Here is a 21,324-nt window from a genome sequence, read left to right on the forward strand (position 1 = left end):
CTTTGTTCCTTTAGCAATCAGCCATGAAGAACTCAGATCGGTCAACAATGAAGAGTTCAGTGCAGAAGGCAGCACTGTTACTCTGTCCTATAACTACACCACAGTGAACCCAACGGATTATTTCTACTGGTATCGACAGTATCCAGGACAAGCACCAGAGTTCCTCCTCTCACGTTCTGCTTCAGGACAAGTAGCTGCTCCAACCTCTGGACTGAGCATTAAAGTGGAGCAGAACCTAATCCATATGATCATCTCCTCTGCTGCAGTGACAGACTCTGCTGTGTACTACTGTGCTGTGAAGCCCACAGTGACAGGAAACTACACAACTCTGTACAAAAACCTGTGGAGCAAAGACAATACTCCTCATCATCCACTAGAGGGAGTCACTCACTGTTAAACCTCAGTGGTTTGTGATGACGTTTGTTTCACAATAAAACAAATTCTGACAATCATCAGGTTCTGTAGGATATTTCTTAAATGTGTGGTGTACCACAGGGTTCAATGCTGGGTCCTCTCTTCTTCAGTTTACATGTTGAGTTTGGATCATTATTTGTCTAAAAAACATCAATTTCATGGTTTTGTTGAACATGTTTATAGTAAAATTTAAGCAGAACATGGCCCAGATGTGCTCCACTATCAGCACAATGTCAGACTCACACTTTTTGCAAAACACTAAACACACTTGTATACATCAGACACTGAAGTATATCATGATGTCACTTCCTTGCAATTCCAAAGCACTGACTGTCAAATGACCCCCCCCCCACCCCCATGAGCCAATTGGTTCAACACAGCCATCAGGTGCACAAACACATGACTGCTTAATTGTAGACACACCAATCAGGTTTAAGCACGAAACAAATGCAGCAGGTGAGTTCACCTGACTTCAACCAAAATAGAAGGAGTCAGAAGAAGAAGAAGAGTGAGGGTGAGGGGGGGAATCCACGGAGGAGGAGAAGGAGGAAGAGGAAGAGGAAGAGTGAGGGTGAGAGGGGGAATCCACGGAGGAGGAGAAGGAGGAAGAGGAAGAGTGAGGGTGAGAGGGGGAATCCATGGAGGAGGAGAAGGAGGAAGAGGAAGAGTGAGGGTGAGGGGGGTAATCCACGGAGGAGGAGAAGGAGGAAGAGGAAGAGTGAGGGTGAGGGTGAGAGGGGGAATCCACGGAGGAGGAGAAGGAGGAAGAGGAAGAGGAAGAGTGAGGGTGAGAGGGGGAATCCACGGAGGAGGAGAAGGAGGAAGAGGAAGAGTGAGGGTGAGGGGGGGAATCCACGGAGGAGGAGAAGGAGTCAGAAGAAGAAGAAGAGTGAGGGTGAGAGGGGGAATCCACGGAGGAGGAGAAGGAGGAAGAGGAAGAGTGAGGGTGAGAGGGGGAATCCACGGAGGAGGAGAAGGAGGAAGAGGAAGAGTGAGGGTGAGGGTGAGAGGGGGAATCCACGGAGGAGGAGAAGGAGGAAGAGGAAGAGGAAGAGTGAGGGTGAGAGGGGGAATCCACGGAGGAGGAGAAGGAGGAAGAGGAAGAGTGAGGGTGAGAGGGGGAATCCACGGAGGAGGAGAAGGAGGAAGAGGAAGAGTGAGGGTGAGAGGGGGAATCCACGGAGGAGGAGAAGGAGGAAGAGGAAGAAGAGTGAGGGGGGGAATCCACGGAGGAGGAGAAGGAGGAAGAGGAAGAAGAGTGAGGGTGAGGGGGGGAATCCACGGAGGAGGAGAAGGAGGAAGAGGAAGAGTGAGGGTGAGGGTGAGAGGGGGAATCCACGGAGGAGGAGAAGGAGGAAGAGGAAGAAGAGTGAGGGTGAGGGGGGGAATCCACGGAGGAGGAGAAGGAGGAAGAGGAAGAGGAAGAGTGAGGGTGAGGGGGGGAATCCACGGAGGAGGAGAAGGAGGAAGAGGAAGAGGAAGAGTGAGGGTGAGAGGGGGAATCCACGGAGGAGGAGAAGGAGGAAGAGGAAGAGTGAGGGTGAGGGGGGGAATCCACGGAGTAGGAGAAGGAGGAAGAGGAAGAGTGAGGGTGAGGGTGAGAGGGGGAATCCACGGAGGAGGAGAAGGAGGAAGAGGAAGAGTGAGGGTGAGGGGGGGAATCCACGGAGGAGGAGAAGGAGGAAGAGGAAGAGTGAGGGTGAGAGGGGGAATCCACGGAGGAGGAGAAGGAGGAAGAGGAAGAGGAAGAGGAAGAGTGAGGGTGAGAGGGGGAATCCACGGAGGAGGAGAAGGAGGAAGAGGAAGAAGAGTGAGGGTGAGGGGGGGAATCCACGGAGGAGGAGAAGGAGGAAGAGGAAGAAGAGTGAGGGTGAGGGGGGGAATCCACGGAGGAGGAGAAGGAGGAAGAGGAAGAGTGAGGGTGAGGGTGAGGGGGGAATCCACGGAGGATGAGAAGGAGGAAGAAGAAGAAGAGTGAGGGTGAGGGGGGGAATCCACGGAGGAGGAGAAGGAGGAAGAGGAAGAGGAAGAGTGAGGGTGAGAGGGGGAATCCACGGAGGAGGAGAAGGAGGAAGAGGAAGAGTGAGGGTGAGGGGGGGAATCCACGGAGGATGAGAAGGAGGAAGAAGAAGAAGAGTGAGGGTGAGGGGGGGAATCCACGGAGGAGGAGAAGGAGGAAGAGGAAGAGGAAGAGTGAGGGTGAGAGGGGGAATCCACGGAGGAGGAGAAGGAGGAAGAGGAAGAGTGAGGGTGAGGGGGGGAATCCACGGAGGAGGAGAAGGAGGAAGAGGAAGAGTGAGGGTGAGGGTGAGAGGGGGAATCCACGGAGGAGGAGAAGGAGGAAGAGGAAGAGTGAGGGTGAGGGGGGGAATCCACGGAGGAGGAGAAGGAGGAAGAGGAAGAGTGAGGGTGAGGGTGAGAGGGGGAATCCACGGAGGAGGAGAAGGAGGAAGAGGAAGAAGAGTGAGGTTGAGGGGGGGAATCCACGGAGACGGAGAAGGAGGAAGAGGAAGAAGAGTGAGGGTGAGGGGGGGAATCCACGGAGGAGGAGAAGGAGGAAGAGGAAGAGGAAGAGTGAGGGTGAGAGGGGGAATCCACGGAGGAGGAGAAGGAGGAAGAAGAAGAGTGAGGGTGAGGGGGGGAATCCACGGAGGAGGAGAAGGAGGAAGAGGAAGAGTGAGGGTGAGGGTGAGGGGGGGAATCCACGGAGGAGGAGAAGGAGGATGAGGAAGAAGAGTGAGGGTGAGAGGGGGAATCCACGGAGGAGGAGAAGGAGGAAGAGGAAGAGGAAGAGTGAGGGTGAGGGGGGGAATCCACGGAGGAGGAGAAGGAGGAAGAGGAAGAGTGAGGGTGAGGGTGAGGGGGGGAATCCACGGAGGAGGAGAAGGAGGAAGAGGAAGAAGAGTGAGGGTGAGGGGGGGAATCCACGGAGGAGGAGAAGGAGGAAGAGGAAGAGTGAGGGTGAGGGTGAGAGGGGGAATCCACGGAGGAGGAGAAGGAGGAAGAGGAAGAAGAGTGAGGGTGAGGGGGGGAATCCACGGAGGAGGAGAAGGAGGAAGAGGAAGAGTGAGGGTGAGGGTGAGGGGGGGAATCCACGGAGGATGAGAAGGAGGAAGAAGAAGAAGAGTGAGGGTGAGGGGGGGAATCCACGGAGGAGGAGAAGGAGGAAGAGGAAGAGGAAGAGTGAGGGTGAGAGGGGGAATCCACGGAGGAGGAGAAGGAGGAAGAGGAAGAGTGAGGGTGAGGGGGGGAATCCACGGAGGATGAGAAGGAGGAAGAAGAAGAAGAGTGAGGGTGAGGGGGGGAATCCACGGAGGAGGAGAAGGAGGAAGAGGAAGAGGAAGAGTGAGGGTGAGAGGGGGAATCCACGGAGGAGGAGAAGGAGGAAGAGGAAGAGTGAGGGTGAGGGGGGGAGGGGGAATCCACGGAGGAGGAGAAGGAGGAAGAGGAAGAGTGAGGGTGAGGGTGAGAGGGGGAATCCACGGAGGAGGAGAAGGAGGAAGAGGAAGAAGAGTGAGGGTGAGGGGGGGAATCCACGGAGGAGGAGAAGGAGGAAGAGGAAGAAGAGTGAGGGTGAGGGGGGGAATCCACGGAGGAGGAGGAGGAGGAGGAAGAGGAAGAGTGAGGGTGAGGGGGGGAGGGGGAATCCACGGAGGAGGAGAAGGAGGAAGAGGAAGAGTGAGGGTGAGGGTGAGAGGGGGAATCCACGGAGGAGGAGAAGGAGGAAGAGGAAGAAGAGTGAGGGTGAGGGGGGGAATCCACGGAGGAGGAGAAGGAGGAAGAGGAAGAGTGAGGGTGAGGGTGAGAGGGGGAATCCACGGAGGAGGAGAAGGAGGAAGAGGAAGAAGAGTGAGGGTTAGAGGGGGAATCCACGGAGGAGGAGAAGGAGGAAGAGGAAGAGTGAGGGTGAGGGTGAGGGGGGGAATCCACGGAGGAGGAGAAGGAGGATGAGGAAGAAGAGTGAGGGTGAGAGGGGGAATCCACGGAGGAGGAGAAGGAGGAAGAGGAAGAGGAAGAGTGAGGGTGAGGGGGGGAATCCACGGAGGAGGAGAAGGAGGAAGAGGAAGAGGAAGAGTGAGGGTGAGGGGGGGAATCCACGGAGGAGGAGAAGGAGGAAGAGGAAGAAGAGTGAGGGTGAGGGGGGGAATCCACGGAGGAGGAGGAGGAGGAGGAAGAGGAGGAGAAGGCTGCAGCATGAGTATGTGGAGGTATGTATTGTTCACTTTAGCACTGTGATGTTGCATACTGCACACGTAACCTTTATAATGTAAATGTACTGTATACTAGATCTATGCTGAACTACACAATCTTGTCTTTCACTGTATTTCTGAGAGTTTTACAGATGGATGCTGAGGAAATCCCGAATGAATTCATCTACATAGATGAGGCAGGGTTCAACCTGACAAAAGCAAGGAGAGGCAGAAATATCATTGGCCACGGGGCTATAATCAATGTCCCAGGGCAACGTGGGGGTACCATCACCCTTTGTGCTGCCATTACACAGAATGGGGTCCTCCTCCGTCACGCCAATATGGGCCCTTACAACACACCTCACGTTCTCACATTTTGGACCGATTGCACAACATCGTCACAGCAGGAACCCACATGCACCAGATGCATGTGTCATTCCACCGCTCTGCTCTGGTCCAGAACTGGTTTCAACACCAGCCACAGTTTACAGTACCATACCTTCCACCATACTCTCCGTTTCTAAACCCAATCAAAGAGTTTTTCTCGGCATGGCGGTGGAGGGTTCACGATCTCCGGCCCCAGGCTCAGGTACTCCTCATTGAAACCTGAACTGGAAACAGAATCTTCTGTTGGTCTGATATTTGCTGAGCTTACAGTGTCATGCACACGACTGTAGCAGCATGAAGACTGGGACATGTTTAGTTGTGATTCTCCAGGTTGACATGTTGACTGATTTGGGAATATGGAGGGAAATAAATTATATTTTCATCAGCCTGCAGCATTGGTCTTGTGTAGTGTTTGGTGAATTTATTGTATTTTTGCACTTTCTCTGTGTACTTCACTTACAGTACTCTAACCACTGAGAAGTAGAATTGCTAAAAGTGTTTCAGGTTAGCAGCAGCAGTGTGTAACTGGCTCAAACAGAATGAAGTCATATGAAACGTGTGTGTTTCATATGGTAACAAAATATGGTTTTGATAAATTAGTGTATAGTTTTTACAAGAGTGTTTCATTTTGCAAAGGATCTAAGGGGTTCTGCTGATTGTGTGTAGTGTTTTGAAACACCGGGCCCTGTTTTAAAAATCGTGCTTAAGCAATCGAGAAAAACTGTAAAGTGACGGACGCTTTAAATCATCTCAGCTACGTTCTGTAACTTCTGTTATAAAGACCAAACACTAACAGAATAAAGACTGGCCCCGCCCACTGAAGTCCAACTCGACCAATGAGATTGTTGGAGTGTCCAGTGCAGAGATGTTGGAGGAAGTAAAAGCACAATCAGCTTGATGTTGAGGACGACTGTGCAGCAGAGAGGCTGCTGAGTTGTTTCATTCTACTGCAGTGGAAGAACATTGATCATCTGTTTGGCTTCAACTACGAAGACTAAGACATGTTGCTTCACCTCTTTTTGTTTTTATCTCCCTTCATAGGTGAGTTTTACAACTAATCTCTATCTCACTGAACCTGTGGAATTATCTAAATCTTTCTTCTGCATTTCATGACAGGAGGTTTATTTGTGGAGTTTAACAATTTACTCTGTGGAAAAATCTTCACATTTAGAAGAAAAAGTCAAGAACCTGTTGAGTCTGTTGATGTTTGATTCTCTTCAGACTTACTGACATGAATAATACTCATCTTGCAGCCATGGGTTCCATGTACAGCATAACGCCAGAAAGTCCTGAAGAAGTAGTTTCAGAGGGAAGACACATCAACCTGACCTGTAAATATAACGGATCCATCTACAGCATCCAGTGGTACCGACAACAGCAGAGATCCAGACCAGAGTTCCTGCTCCTCATCACAGAGGACGGATCCATTCATCCAACTCTGTCTGATTTCTCTGCTCACATCAACCAAACTGAGAAACGAGTCAAACTGCAGATCTCCTCTGCTGCAGTGACAGACTCTGCTGTGTACTACTGTGCTCTGCAGCCCACAGTGACAGGAAACTACACAACTCTGTACAAAAACCTGTGGAGCAAAGACAATACTCCTCATCATCCACTAGAGGGAGTCACTCACTGTTAAACCTCAGTGGTTTGTGATGACGTTTGTTTCACAATAAAACAAATTCTGACAATCATCAGGTTCTGTAGGATATTTCTTAAATGTGTGGTGTACCACAGGGTTCAATGCTGGGTCCTCTCATCTTCAGTTTACATGTTGAGTTTGGATCATTATTTGTCTAAAAAACATCAATTTCATGGTTTTGTTGAACATGTTTATAGTAAAATTACACTGAAGTCCAGTGATTATGACAGAAGGTTTGTCACATGTGGAGTTTTGGTCTCAAAGACCTTCAAACTTTGTGTGAGTCTAGAACTTAGATCCTTTTACTCGTCACTAAATGTCTTTAAACCAGGTGAAATCAAATCTACTCTGTTGGTTCATGTTAAGCATAAAAGTGACACTGAGCTTTTTTTTCTTTATCAGAAGAATAAAGTTGAACTATGATGAAAAACTGTCGTTGCTACTTTAGGAGTTTAAAACAGGTTCTTGTTGTGTTGGCAAACTGTTTAAAGTGACGGACGCTTTAAATCATCTCAGCTACTTTCTGTAACTTCTGTTATAAAGACCAAACACTAACAGAATAAGGACTGGCCCCGCCCACTGAAGTCCAACTCGACCAATGAGATTGTTGGAGTGTCCAGTGCAGAGATGTTGGAGGAAGTAAAAGCACAATCAGCTTGATGTTGAGGACGACTGTGCAGCAGAGAGGCTGCTGAGTTGTTTCATTCTACTGCAGTGGAAGAACATTGATCATCTGTTTGGCTTCAACTACGAAGACTAAGACATGTTGCTTCACCTCTTTTTGTTTTTATCTCCCTTCATAGGTGAGTTTTACAACTAATCTCTGTCTCACTGAACCTGTGGAATTATCTAAATCTTTCTTCTGCATTTCATGACAGGAGGTTTATTTGTGGAGTTTAACAATTTACTCTGTGGAAAAATCTTCACATTTAGAAGAAAAAGTCAAGAACCTGTTGAGTCTGTTGATGTTTGATTCTCTTCAGACTTACTGACATGAATAATATTCATCTTGCAGCCATGGGTTCCATGTACAGCATAACGCCAGAAAGTCCTGAAGAAGTAGTTTCAGAGGGAAGACACATCAACCTGACCTGTAAATATAACGGATCCATCTACAACATCCAGTGGTACCGACAACAGCAGAGATCCAGACCAGAGTTCCTGCTCTACATCACAGAGGACGGATCCATTCATCCAACTCTGTCTGATTTCTCTGCTCACATCAACCAAACTGAGAAACGAGTCAAACTGCAGATCTCCTCTGCTGCAGTGACAGACTCTGCTGTGTACTACTGTGCTCTGCAGCCCACAGTGACAGGAAACTACACAACTCTGTACAAAAACCTGTGGAGCAAAGACAATACTCCTCATCATCCACTAGAGGGAGTCACTCACTGTTAAACCTCAGTGGTTTGTGATGACGTTTGTTTCACAATAAAACAAATTCTGACAATCATCAGGTTTGTAGGATATTTCTTAAATGTGTGGTGTACCACAGGGTTCAATGCTGGGTCCTCTCTTCTTCAGTTTACATGTTGAGTTTGGATCATTATTTTTCTAAAAACATCAATTTCATGGTTTTGTTGAACATGTTTATAGTAAAATTACACTGAAGTCCAGTGATTATGACAGAAGGTTTGTCACATGTGGAGTTTTGGTCTCAAAGACCTTCAAACTTTGTGTGAGTCTAGAACTTAGATCCTTTTTCTGTCTGTGTAACTGATGAAAGCAGCTGAATTTAAATCTCTCTGTTCTGGCCTCTGATGTTTACCATCTAGTATTTGATCAGACTCTCTTTCCTCACCAGTTGACGTTGGTAGTAGTGATGCAATGATTTCCGCTCATCATTAGGTTTATAAAACATGATCATGTCATGTTTCCAAACCTTAAAGAGGGGATCCATCTTTTTACCACCTCAGTTACCTTTGTTGAAGTTCAGGTTTAACAAGATCCCTCAAATACAAATCCCAGCTGCAGCTTGAACCAACTGTTGCTACCAGTGTGGAGGAAGAGAAAGTCCAGATCTAAGAGGAGACGGAGAGATTCAGGGAGGAGCTGAGCTGCTACTGAACTATAGAAGAGAGAGGAGCTTCCATATTCAGCACAGTTCAATCTACAAAGCACCAACACTACCTGGATTCAACATGCTCTCACTGCATCAGTCTCTATCTTCTCTACTGCTTCTCTCCACTCTAACAGGTTTGTTACATTATACAGCACAAAAAGGTTCAATTCCTAAAACTGCAGAGTGTGAATTGTCTTTGAATCCTTAAATAACAGAGTTACTTTGTTCCTTTAGCAATCAGCCATGAAGAACTCAGATCGGTCAACAATGAAGAGTTCAGTGCAGAAGGCAGCACTGTTACTCTGTCCTATAACTACACCACAGTGAACCCAACGGATTATTTCTTCTGGTATCGACAGTATCCAGGACAAGCACCAGAGTTCCTCCTCTCACGTTCTGCTTCAGGACAAGTAGCTGCTCCAACCTCTGGACTGAGCATTAAAGTGGAGCAGAACCTAATCCAAATGATCATCTCCTCTGCTGCAGTGACAGACTCTGCTGTGTACTACTGTGCTGTGAAGCCCACAGTGACAGGAAACTACACAACTCTGTACAAAAACTCCAGCTGCCAGAAGCCTCCTCTCCTCACTGCTCACCTCAGCTTCTTACCTCCACTAGAGGGCGATATAACTCAGTAGGTGTGCGTGATAGCTGCTGCTGTGAGGAGAACACGTGTCAGACTGAAGGTTGAACATCAGCGAGTTTCTCCTGTTGAGTTAAACCTTGTTGTGGAGATGGAACATCGGCTCTGGATGATTCTTGCTGCTCTGGTCTTTAGTAAGAAAGAAAACACAACATGATTCCTCGTAAAGCAGTTGAACATGTTACTGATCTGGTGTCAGTCAGAAATCCTCTTTCTTGATTTGTCTCTTCCTCTACATGTTGTGTTCTTCCTCAGAGTGTGATGGAGACGACAGAGTGATGCAGCCGACCGGAGGCGTCACTGCTGCTGAAGGAGAGACTCTCACACTGGGTTGTACTTTTCAGACCAATGATCCAACTCCAACTCTGCTCTGGTACAAACAACAAGTCAACGATTTCCCAAAGCTTCTCCTGCGACGCTTCTCAACACAAGCAGATAATCCAGCAGAAAGACAGAGGGACAGAAGAACGGATGCTGCTGTCAACCAGACCTCATTTCCTCTGAAGATCCAGAAGCTGCAGCTGTCAGACTCTGCTGTGTACTACTGTGCTCTGCAGCCCACAGCGACAGGAAACTACACAACTCTGTACAAAAACCTGTGGAGCAAAGACAATACTCCTCATCATCCACTAGAGGGAGTCACTCACTGTTAAACCTCAGTGGTTTGTGATGACGTTTGTTTCACAATAAAACAAATTCTGACAATCATCAGGTTCTGTAGGATATTTCTTAAATGTGTGGTGTACCACAGGGTTCAATGCTGGGTCCTCTCATCTTCAGTTTACATGTTGAGTTTGGATCATTATTTGTCTAAAAAACATCAATTTCATGGTTTTGTTGAACATGTTTATAGTAAAATTTAAGCAGAACATGGCCCAGATGTGCTCCACTATCAGCACAATGTCAGACTCACACTTTTTGCAAAACACTAAACACACTTGTATACATCAGACACTGAAGTATATCATGATGTCACTTCCTTGCAATTCCAAAGCACTGACTGTCAAATGACCCCCCCCCCCCCATGAGCCAATTGGTTCAACACAGCCATCAGGTGCACAAACACATGACTGCTTAATTGTAGACACACCAATCAGGTTTAAGCACGAAACAAATGCAGCAGGTGAGTTCACCTGACTTCAACCAAAATAGAAGGAGTCAGAAGAAGAAGAAGAGTGAGGGTGAGGGGGGGAATCCACGGAGGAGGAGAAGGAGGAAGAGGAAGAGGAAGAGTGAGGGTGAGGGGGGGAATCCACGGAGGAGGAGAAGGAGGAAGAGGAAGAGGAAGAGTGAGGGTGAGGGGGGGAATCCACGGAGGAGGAGAAGGAGGAAGAGGAAGAGTGAGGGTGAGAGGGGGAATCCACGGAGGAGGAGAAGGAGGAAGAGGAAGAAGAGTGAGGGTGAGGGGGGGAATCCACGGAGGAGGAGAAGGAGGAAGAGGAAGAGTGAGGGTGAGGGGGGGAATCCACGGAGGAGGAGAAGGAGGAAGAGGAAGAGGAAGAGTGAGGGTGAGAGGGGGAATCCACGGAGGAGGAGAAGGAGGAAGAGGAAGAGTGAGGGTGAGAGGGGGAATCCATGGAGGAGGAGAAGGAGGAAGAGGAAGAGTGAGGGTGAGGGGGGGAATCCACGGAGGAGGAGAAGGAGGAAGAGGAAGAGTGAGGGTGAGGGTGAGAGGGGGAATCCACGGAGGAGGAGAAGGAGGAAGAGGAAGAGGAAGAGTGAGGGTGAGAGGGGGAATCCACGGAGGAGGAGAAGGAGGAAGAGGAAGAGTGAGGGTGAGGGGGGGAATCCACGGAGGAGGAGAAGGAGTCAGAAGAAGAAGAAGAGTGAGGGTGAGAGGGGGAATCCACGGAGGAGGAGAAGGAGGAAGAGGAAGAGTGAGGGTGAGAGGGGGAATCCACGGAGGAGGAGAAGGAGGAAGAGGAAGAGTGAGGGTGAGGGTGAGAGGGGGAATCCACGGAGGAGGAGAAGGAGGAAGAGGAAGAGGAAGAGTGAGGGTGAGAGGGGGAATCCACGGAGGAGGAGAAGGAGGAAGAGGAAGAGTGAGGGTGAGAGGGGGAATCCACGGAGGAGGAGAAGGAGGAAGAGGAAGAAGAGTGAGGGTGAGGGGGGGAATCCACGGAGGAGGAGAAGGAGGAAGAGGAAGAAGAGTGAGGGTGAGGGGGGGAATCCACGGAGGAGGAGAAGGAGGAAGAGGAAGAGTGAGGGTGAGGGTGAGAGGGGGAATCCACGGAGGAGGAGAAGGAGGAAGAGGAAGAAGAGTGAGGGTGAGGGGGGGAATCCACGGAGGAGGAGAAGGAGGAAGAGGAAGAGGAAGAGTGAGGGTGAGGGGGGGAATCCACGGAGGAGGAGAAGGAGGAAGAGGAAGAGGAAGAGTGAGGGTGAGAGGGGGAATCCACGGAGGAGGAGAAGGAGGAAGAGGAAGAGTGAGGGTGAGGGGGGGAATCCACGGAGGAGGAGAAGGAGGAAGAGGAAGAGGAAGAGTGAGGGTGAGGGGGGGAATCCACGGAGTAGGAGAAGGAGGAAGAAGAAGAAGAGTGAGGGTGAGGGGGGGAATCCACGGAGTAGGAGAAGGAGGAAGAGGAAGAGTGAGGGTGAGGGTGAGAGGGGGAATCCACGGAGGAGGAGAAGGAGGAAGAGGAAGAGTGAGGGTGAGGGGGGGAATCCACGGAGGAGGAGAAGGAGGAAGAGGAAGAGTGAGGGTGAGAGGGGGAATCCACGGAGGAGGAGAAGGAGGAAGAGGAAGAGGAAGAGTGAGGGTGAGAGGGGGAATCCACGGAGGAGGAGAAGGAGGAAGAGGAAGAAGAGTGAGGGTGAGGGGGGGAATCCACGGAGGAGGAGAAGGAGGAAGAGGAAGAAGAGTGAGGGTGAGGGGGGGAATCCACGGAGGAGGAGAAGGAGGAAGAGGAAGAGTGAGGGTGAGGGTGAGGGGGGGAATCCACGGAGGATGAGAAGGAGGAAGAAGAAGAAGAGTGAGGGTGAGGGGGGGAATCCACGGAGGAGGAGAAGGAGGAAGAGGAAGAGGAAGAGTGAGGGTGAGAGGGGGAATCCACGGAGGAGGAGAAGGAGGAAGAGGAAGAGTGAGGGTGAGGGGGGGAATCCACGGAGGATGAGAAGGAGGAAGAAGAAGAAGAGTGAGGGTGAGGGGGGGAATCCACGGAGGAGGAGAAGGAGGAAGAGGAAGAGGAAGAGTGAGGGTGAGAGGGGGAATCCACGGAGGAGGAGAAGGAGGAAGAGGAAGAGTGAGGGTGAGGGGGGGAATCCACGGAGGAGGAGAAGGAGGAAGAGGAAGAGTGAGGGTGAGGGTGAGAGGGGGAATCCACGGAGGAGGAGAAGGAGGAAGAGGAAGAGTGAGGGTGAGGGGGGGAATCCACGGAGGAGGAGAAGGAGGAAGAGGAAGAGTGAGGGTGAGGGTGAGAGGGGGAATCCACGGAGGAGGAGAAGGAGGAAGAGGAAGAAGAGTGAGGTTGAGGGGGGGAATCCACGGAGACGGAGAAGGAGGAAGAGGAAGAAGAGTGAGGGTGAGGGGGGGAATCCACGGAGGAGGAGAAGGAGGAAGAGGAAGAGTGAGGGTGAGGGTGAGAGGGGGAATCCACGGAGGAGGAGAAGGAGGAAGAGGAAGAGTGAGGGTGAGGGGGGGAATCCACGGAGGAGGAGAAGGAGGAAGAGGAAGAAGAGTGAGGGTGAGAGGGGGAATCCACGGAGGAGGAGAAGGAGGAAGAGGAAGAAGAGTGAGGTTGAGGGGGGGAATCCACGGAGACGGAGAAGGAGGAAGAGGAAGAAGAGTGAGGGTGAGGGGGGGAATCCACGGAGGAGGAGAAGGAGGAAGAGGAAGAGTGAGGGTGAGGGTGAGAGGGGGAATCCACGGAGGAGGAGAAGGAGGAAGAGGAAGAAGAGTGAGGGTGAGGGGGGGAATCCACGGAGGAGGAGAAGGAGGAAGAGGAAGAGTGAGGGTGAGGGTGAGGGGGGGAATCCACGGAGGAGGAGAAGGAGGATGAGGAAGAAGAGTGAGGGTGAGAGGGGGAATCCACGGAGGAGGAGAAGGAGGAAGAGGAAGAGGAAGAGTGAGGGTGAGGGGGGGAATCCACGGAGGAGGAGAAGGAGGAAGAGGAAGAGTGAGGGTGAGGGTGAGGGGGGGAATCCACGGAGGAGGAGAAGGAGGAAGAGGAAGAAGAGTGAGGGTGAGGGGGGGAATCCACGGAGGAGGAGAAGGAGGAAGAGGAAGAGTGAGGGTGAGGGTGAGAGGGGGAATCCACGGAGGAGGAGAAGGAGGAAGAGGAAGAAGAGTGAGGGTGAGGGGGGGAATCCACGGAGGAGGAGAAGGAGGAAGAGGAAGAGTGAGGGTGAGGGTGAGAGGGGGAATCCACGGAGGATGAGAAGGAGGAAGAGGAAGAGGAAGAGTGAGGGTGAGAGGGGGAATCCACGGAGGATGAGAAGGAGGAAGAAGAAGAAGAGTGAGGGTGAGGGGGGGAATCCACGGAGGAGGAGAAGGAGGAAGAGGAAGAGGAAGAGTGAGGGTGAGAGGGGGAATCCACGGAGGAGGAGAAGGAGGAAGAGGAAGAGTGAGGGTGAGGGGGGGAATCCACGGAGGATGAGAAGGAGGAAGAAGAAGAAGAGTGAGGGTGAGGGGGGGAATCCACGGAGGAGGAGAAGGAGGAAGAGGAAGAGGAAGAGTGAGGGTGAGGGGGGGAATCCACGGAGGATGAGAAGGAGGAAGAAGAAGAAGAGTGAGGGTGAGAGGGGGAATCCACGGAGGAGGAGAAGGAGGAAGAGGAAGAGTGAGGGTGAGGGGGGGAATCCACGGAGGATGAGAAGGAGGAAGAAGAAGAAGAGTGAGGGTGAGGGGGGGAATCCACGGAGGAGGAGAAGGAGGAAGAGGAAGAGGAAGAGTGAGGGTGAGAGGGGGAATCCACGGAGGAGGAGAAGGAGGAAGAGGAAGAGTGAGGGTGAGGGGGGGAGGGGGAATCCACGGAGGAGGAGAAGGAGGAAGAGGAAGAGTGAGGGTGAGGGTGAGAGGGGGAATCCACGGAGGAGGAGAAGGAGGAAGAGGAAGAAGAGTGAGGGTGAGGGGGGGAATCCACGGAGGAGGAGAAGGAGGAAGAGGAAGAAGAGTGAGGGTGAGGGGGGGAATCCACGGAGGAGGAGAAGGAGGAAGAGGAAGAGTGAGGGTGAGGGTGAGAGGGGGAATCCACGGAGGAGGAGAAGGAGGAAGAGGAAGAAGAGTGAGGGTGAGGGGGGGAATCCACGGAGGAGGAGAAGGAGGAAGAGGAAGAGTGAGGGTGAGGGTGAGGGGGGGAATCCACGGAGGAGGAGAAGGAGGAAGAGGAAGAGGAAGAGTGAGGGGGGGAATCCACGGAGGAGGAGAAGGAGGAAGAGGAAGAGTGAGGGTGAGGGGGGGAATCCACGGAGGAGGAGAAGGAGGAAGAGGAAGAGTGAGGGTGAGGGTGAGGGGGGGGAATCCACGGAGGAGGAGAAGGAGGATGAGGAAGAAGAGTGAGGGTGAGAGGGGGAATCCACGGAGGAGGAGAAGGAGGAAGAGGAAGAGGAAGAGTGAGGGTGAGGGGGGGAATCCACGGAGGAGGAGAAGGAGGAAGAGGAAGAAGAGTGAGGGTGAGGGGGGGAATCCACGGAGGAGGAGGAGGAGGAAGAGGAGGAGAAGGCTGCAGCATGAGTATGTGGAGGTATGTATTGTTCACTTTAGCACTGTGATGTTGCATACTGCACACGTAACCTTTATAATGTAAATGTACTGTATACTAGATCTATGCTGAACTACACAATCTTGTCTTTCACTGTATTTCTGAGAGTTTTACAGATGGATGCTGAGGAAATCCCGAATGAATTCATCTACATAGATGAGGCAGGGTTCAACCTGACAAAAGCAAGGAGAGGCAGAAATATCATTGGCCACGGGGCTATAATCAATGTCCCAGGGCAACGTGGGGGTACCATCACCCTTTGTGCTGCCATTACACAGAATGGGGTCCTCCGTCACGCCAATATGGGCCCTTACAACACACCTCACGTTCTCACATTTTGGACCGATTGCACAACATCGTCACAGCAGGAACCCACATGCACCAGATGCATGTGTCATTCCACCGCTCTGCTCTGGTCCAGAACTGGTTTCAACACCAGCCACAGTTTACAGTACCATACCTTCCACCATACTCTCCGTTTCTAAACCCAATCAAAGAGTTTTTCTCGGCATGGCGGTGGAGGGTTCACGATCTCCGGCCCCAGGCTCAGGTACTCCTCATTGAAACCTGAACTGGAAACAGAATCTTCTGTTGGTCTGATATTTGCTGAGCTTACAGTGTCATGCACACGACTGTAGCAGCATGAAGACTGGGACATGTTTAGTTGTGATTCTCCAGGTTGACATGTTGACTGATTTGGGAATATGGAGGGAAATAAATTATATTTTCATCAGCCTGCAGCATTGGTCTTGTGTAGTGTTTGGTGAATTTATTGTATATTTGCACTTTCTCTGTGTACTTCACTTACAGTACTCTAACCACTGAGAAGTAGAATTGCTAAAAGTGTTTCAGGTTAGCAGCAGCAGTGTGTAACTGGCTCAAACAGAATGAAGTCATATGAAACGTGTGTGTTTCATATGGTAACAAAATATGGTTTTGATAAATTAGTGTATAGTTTTTACAAGAGTGTTTCATTTTGCAAAGGATCTAAGGGGTTCTGCTGATTGTGTGTAGTGTTTTGAAACACCGGGCCCTGTTTTAAAAATCGTGCTTAAGCAATCGAGAAAAACTGTAAAGTGACGGACGCTTTAAATCATCTCAGCTACGTTCTGTAACTTCTGTTATAAAGACCAAACACTAACAGAATAAGGACTGGCCCCGCCCACTGAAGTCCAACTCGACCAATGAGATTGTTGGAGTGTCCAGTGCAGAGATGTTGGAGGAAGTAAAAGCACAATCAGCTTGATGTTGAGGACGACTGTGCAGCAGAGAGGCTGCTGAGTTGTTTCATTCTACTGCAGTGGAAGAACATTGATCATCTGTTTGGCTTCAACTACGAAGACTAAGACATGTTGCTTCACCTCTTTTTGTTTTTATCTCCCTTCATAGGTGAGTTTTACAACTAATCTCTGTCTCACTGAACCTGTGGAATTATCTAAATCTTTCTTCTGCATTTCATGACAGGAGGTTTATTTGTGGAGTTTAACAATTTACTCTGTGGAAAAATCTTCACATTTAGAAGAAAAAGTCAAGAACCTGTTGAGTCTGTTGATGTTTGATTCTCTTCAGACTTACTGACATGAATAATACTCATCTTGCAGCCATGGGTTCCATGTACAGCATAACGCCAGAAAGTCCTGAAGAAGTAGTTTCAGAGGGAAGACACATCAACCTGACCTGTAAATATAACGGATCCATCTACAGCATCCAGTGGTACCGACAACAGCAGAGATCCAGACCAGAGTTCCTGCTCTACATCACAGAGGACGGATCCATTCATCCAACTCTGTCTGATTTCTCTGCTCACATCAACCAAACTGAGAAACGAGTCAAACTGCAGATCTCCTCTGCTGCAGTGACAGACTCTGCTGTGTACTACTGTGCTCTGCAGCCCACAGTGACAGGAAACTACACAACTCTGTACAAAAACCTGTGGAGCAAAGACAATACTCCTCATCATCCACTAGAGGGAGTCACTCACTGTTAAACCTCAGTGGTTTGTGATGATGTTTGTTTCACAATAAAACAAATTCTGACAATCATCAGGTTCTGTAGGATATTTCTTAAATGTGTGGTGTACCACAGGGTTCAATGCTGGGTCCTCTCATCTTCAGTTTACATGTTGAGTTTGGATCATTATTTTTCTAAAAAACATCAATTTCATGGTTTTGTTGAACATGTTTATAGTAAAATTTAAGCAGAACATGGCCCAGATGTGCTCCACTATCAGCACAATGTCAGACTCACACTTTTTGCAAAACACTAAACACACTTGTATACATCAGACACTGAAGTATATCATGATGTCACTTCCTTGCAATTCCAAAGCACTGACTGTCAAATGACCCCCCCCCCCCCCCATGAGCCAATTGGTTCAACACAGCCATCAGGTGCACAAACACATGACTGCTTAATTGTAGACACACCAATCAGGTTTAAGCACGAAACAAATGCAGCAGGTGAGTTCACCTGACTTCAACCAAAATAGAAGGAGTCAGAAGAAGAAGAAGAGTGAGGGTGAGGGGGGGAATCCACGGAGGAGGAGAAGGAGGAAGAGGAAGAGGAAGAGTGAGGGTGAGAGGGGGAATCCACGGAGGAGGAGAAGGAGGAAGAGGAAGAGGAAGAGTGAGGGTGAGAGGGGGAATCCACGGAGGAGGAGAAGGAGGAAGAGGAAGAAGAGTGAGGGTGAGGGGGGGAATCCACGGAGGAGGAGAAGGAGGAAGAGGAAGAAGAGTGAGGGTGAGAGGGGGAATCCACGGAGGAGGAGAAGGAGGAAGAGGAAGAGTGAGGGTGAGAGGGGGAATCCACGGAGGAGGAGAAGGAGGAAGAGGAAGAGTGAGGGTGAGGGGGGGAATCCACGGAGGAGGAGAAGGAGGAAGAGGAAGAGTGAGGGTGAGGGTGAGAGGGGGAATCCACGGAGGAGGAGAAGGAGGAAGAGGAAGAAGAGTGAGGGTGAGGGGGGAATCCACGGAGGAGGAGAAGGAGGAAGAGGAAGAAGAGTGAGGGTGAGGGGGGGAATCCACGGAGGAGGAGAAGGAGGAAGAGGAAGAGGAAGAGTGAGGGTGAGAGGGGGAATCCACGGAGGAGGAGAAGGAGGAAGAGGAAGAGTGAGGGTGAGAGGGGGAATCCACGGAGGAGGAGAAGGAGGAAGAGGAAGAGTGAGGGTGAGGGGGGGAATCCACGGAGGAGGAGAAGGAGGAAGAGGAAGAGTGAGGGTGAGGGTGAGAGGGGGAATCCACGGAGGAGGAGAAGGAGGAAGAGGAAGAAGAGTGAGGGTGAGGGGGGGAATCCACGGAGGAGGAGAAGGAGGAAGAGGAAGAAGAGTGAGGGTGAGGGGGGGAATCCACGGAGGAGGAGAAGGAGGAAGAGGAAGAGTGAGGGTGAGGGTGAGAGGGGGAATCCACGGAGGAGGAGAAGGAGGAAGAGGAAGAAGAGTGAGGGTGAGGGGGGGAATCCACGGAGGAGGAGAAGGAGGAAGAGGAAGAGTGAGGGTGAGGGTGAGGGGGGGAATCCACGGAGGAGGAGAAGGAGGAAGAGGAAGAAGAGTGAGGGTGAGGGGGGGAATCCACGGAGGAGGAGAAGGAGGAAGAGGAAGAGGAAGAGTGAGGGTGAGGGGGGGAATCCACGGAGGAGGAGAAGGAGGAAGAGGAAGAGGAAGAGTGAGGGTGAGGGGGGGAATCCACGGAGGAGGAGAAGGAGGAAGAGGAAGAAGAGTGAGGGTGAGGGGGGGAATCCACGGAGGAGGAGGAGGAGGAAGAGGAGGAGAAGGCTGCAGCATGAGTATGTGGAGGTATGTATTGTTCACTTTAGCACTGTGATGTTGCATACTGCACACGTAACCTTTATAATGTAAATGTACTGTATACTAGATCTATGCTGAACTACACAATCTTGTCTTTCACTGTATTTCTGAGAGTTTTACAGATGGATGCTGAGGAAATCCCGAATGAATTCATCTACATAGATGAGGCAGGGTTCAACCTGACAAAAGCAAGGAGAGGCAGAAATATCATTGGCCACGGGGCTATAATCAATGTCCCAGGGCAACGTGGGGGTAACATCACCCTTTGTGCTGCCATTACACAGAATGGGGTCCTCCTCCGTCACGCCAATATGGGCCCTTACAACACACCTCACGTTCTCACATTTTGGACCGATTGCACAACATCGTCACAGCAGGAACCCACATGCACCAGATGCATGTGTCATTCCACCGCTCTGCTCTGGTCCAGAACTGGTTTCAACACCAGCCACAGTTTACAGTACCATACCTTCCACCATACTCTCCGTTTCTAAACCCAATCAAAGAGTTTTTCTCGGCATGGCGGTGGAGGGTTCACGATCTCCGGCCCCAGGCTCAGGTACTCCTCATTGAAACCTGAACTGGAAACAGAATCTTCTGTTGGTCTGATGTTTGCTGAGCTTACAGTGTCATGCACACGACTGTAGCAGCATGAAGACTGGGACATGTTTAGTTGTGATTCTCCAGGTTGACATGTTGACTGATTTGGGAATATGGAGGGAAATAAATTATATTTTCATCAGCCTGCAGCATTGGTCTTGTGTAGTGTTTGGTGAATTTATTGTATATTTGCACTTTCTCTGTGTACTTCACTTACAGTACTCTAACCACTGAGAAGTAGAATTGCTAAAAGTGTTTCAGGTTAGCAGCAGCAGTGTGTAACTGGCTCAAACAGAATGAAGTCATATGAAACGTGTGTGTTTCATATGGTAACAAAATATGGTTTTGATAAATTAGTGTATAGTTTTTACAAGAGTGTTTCATTTTGCAAAGGATCTAAGGGGTTCTGCTGATTGTGTGTAGTGTTTTGAAACACCGGGCCCTGTTTTAAAAATCGTGCTTAAGCAATCGAGAAAAACTGTAAAGTGACGGACGCTTTAAATCATCTCAGCTACGTTCTGTAACTTCTGTTATAAAGACCAAACACTAACAGAATAAGGACTGGCCCCGCCCACTGAAGTCCAACTCGACCAATGAGATTGTTGGAGTGTCCAGTGCAGAGATGTTGGAGGAAGTAAAAGCACAATCAGCTTGATGTTGAGGACGACTGTGCAGCAGAGAGGCTGCTGAGTTGTTTCATTCTACTGCAGTGGAAGAACATTGATCATCTGTTTGGCTTCAACTACGAAGACTAAGACATGTTGCTTCACCTCTTTTTGTTTTTATCTCCCTTCATAGGTGAGTTTTACAACTAATCTCTGTCTCACTGAACCTGTGGAATTATCTAAATCTTTCTTCTGCATTTCATGACAGGAGGTTTATTTGTGGAGTTTAACAATTTACTCTGTGGAAAAATCTTCACATTTAGAAGAAAAAGTCAAGAACCTGTTGAGTCTGTTGATGTTTGATTCTCTTCAGACTTACTGACATGAATAATACTCATCTTGCAGCCATGGGTTCCATGTACAGCATAACGCCAGAAAGTCCTGAAGAAGTAGTTTCAGAGGGAAGACACATCAACCTGACCTGTAAATATAACGGATCCATCTCCAACATCCAGTGGTACCGACAACAGCAGAGATCCAGACCAGAGTTCCTGCTCTACATCACAGAGGACGGATCCATTCATCCAACTCTGTCTGATTTCTCTGCTCACATCAACCAAACTGAGAAACGAGTCAAACTGCAGATCTCCTCTGCTGCAGTGACAGACTCTGCTGTGTACTACTGTGCTCTGCAGCCCACAGTGACAGGAAACTACACAACTCTGTACAAAAACCTGTGGAGCAAAGACAATACTCCTCATCATCCACTAGAGGGAGTCACTCACTGTTAAACCTCAGTGGTTTGTGATGACGTTTGTTTCACAATAAAACAAATTCTGACAATCATCAGGTTTGTAGGATATTTCTTAAATGTGTGGTGTACCACAGGGTTCAATGCTGGGTCCTCTCTTCTTCAGTTTACATGTTGAGTTTGGATCATTATTTGTCTAAAAAACATCAATTTCATGGTTTTGTTGAACATGTTTATAGTAAAATTACACTGAAGTCCAGTGATTATGACAGAAGGTTTGTCACATGTGGAGTTTTGGTTTCAAAGACCTTCAAACTTTGTGTGAGTCTAGAACTTAGATCCTTTTACTCGTCACTAAATGTCTTTAAACCAGGTGAAATCAAATCTACTCTGTTGGTTCATGTTAATCATAAAAGTGACACTGAGCTTTTTTTTCTTTATCAGAAGAATAAAGTTTAACTATTATGAAAAACTGTCGTTGCTACTTTAGGAGTTTAAAACAGGTTATTGTTGTGTTGGCAAACTG

At 49.6% G+C, this 21,324-nt stretch overlaps 5 gene segments (V, D, J or C); all 5 read left to right on the forward strand.

The window, feature by feature from the left end:
- The first annotated feature begins 5,765 nt into the window (after positions 1 to 5,765).
- On the forward strand, positions 5,766 to 6,685 carry LOC117778624. The segment is given in 2 exon segments: positions 5,766 to 6,032; positions 6,245 to 6,685. Coding segments are annotated over 2 exon segments (426 nt in total).
- Positions 6,686 to 7,183: 498 nt separating this feature from the next.
- Positions 7,184 to 8,089, forward strand: LOC117778618. The segment is given in 2 exon segments: positions 7,184 to 7,436; positions 7,649 to 8,089. Coding segments are annotated over 2 exon segments (426 nt in total).
- Positions 8,090 to 9,399: 1,310 nt separating this feature from the next.
- On the forward strand, positions 9,400 to 10,049 carry LOC117778615. The segment is given in 2 exon segments: positions 9,400 to 9,475; positions 9,597 to 10,049. Coding segments are annotated over 2 exon segments (441 nt in total).
- A 6,151-nt stretch (positions 10,050 to 16,200) lies between these two features.
- On the forward strand, positions 16,201 to 17,225 carry LOC117778622. The segment is given in 2 exon segments: positions 16,201 to 16,429; positions 16,642 to 17,225. Coding segments are annotated over 2 exon segments (426 nt in total).
- Positions 17,226 to 20,011: 2,786 nt separating this feature from the next.
- Positions 20,012 to 20,893, forward strand: LOC117778620. The segment is given in 2 exon segments: positions 20,012 to 20,240; positions 20,453 to 20,893. Coding segments are annotated over 2 exon segments (426 nt in total).
- The last annotated feature ends 431 nt before the right edge of the window (positions 20,894 to 21,324 follow it).

Source organism: Hippoglossus hippoglossus, chromosome 17 (genome assembly GCF_009819705.1).
Source record: "Hippoglossus hippoglossus isolate fHipHip1 chromosome 17, fHipHip1.pri, whole genome shotgun sequence".
Taxonomy (NCBI): domain Eukaryota; kingdom Metazoa; phylum Chordata; class Actinopteri; order Pleuronectiformes; family Pleuronectidae; genus Hippoglossus; species Hippoglossus hippoglossus.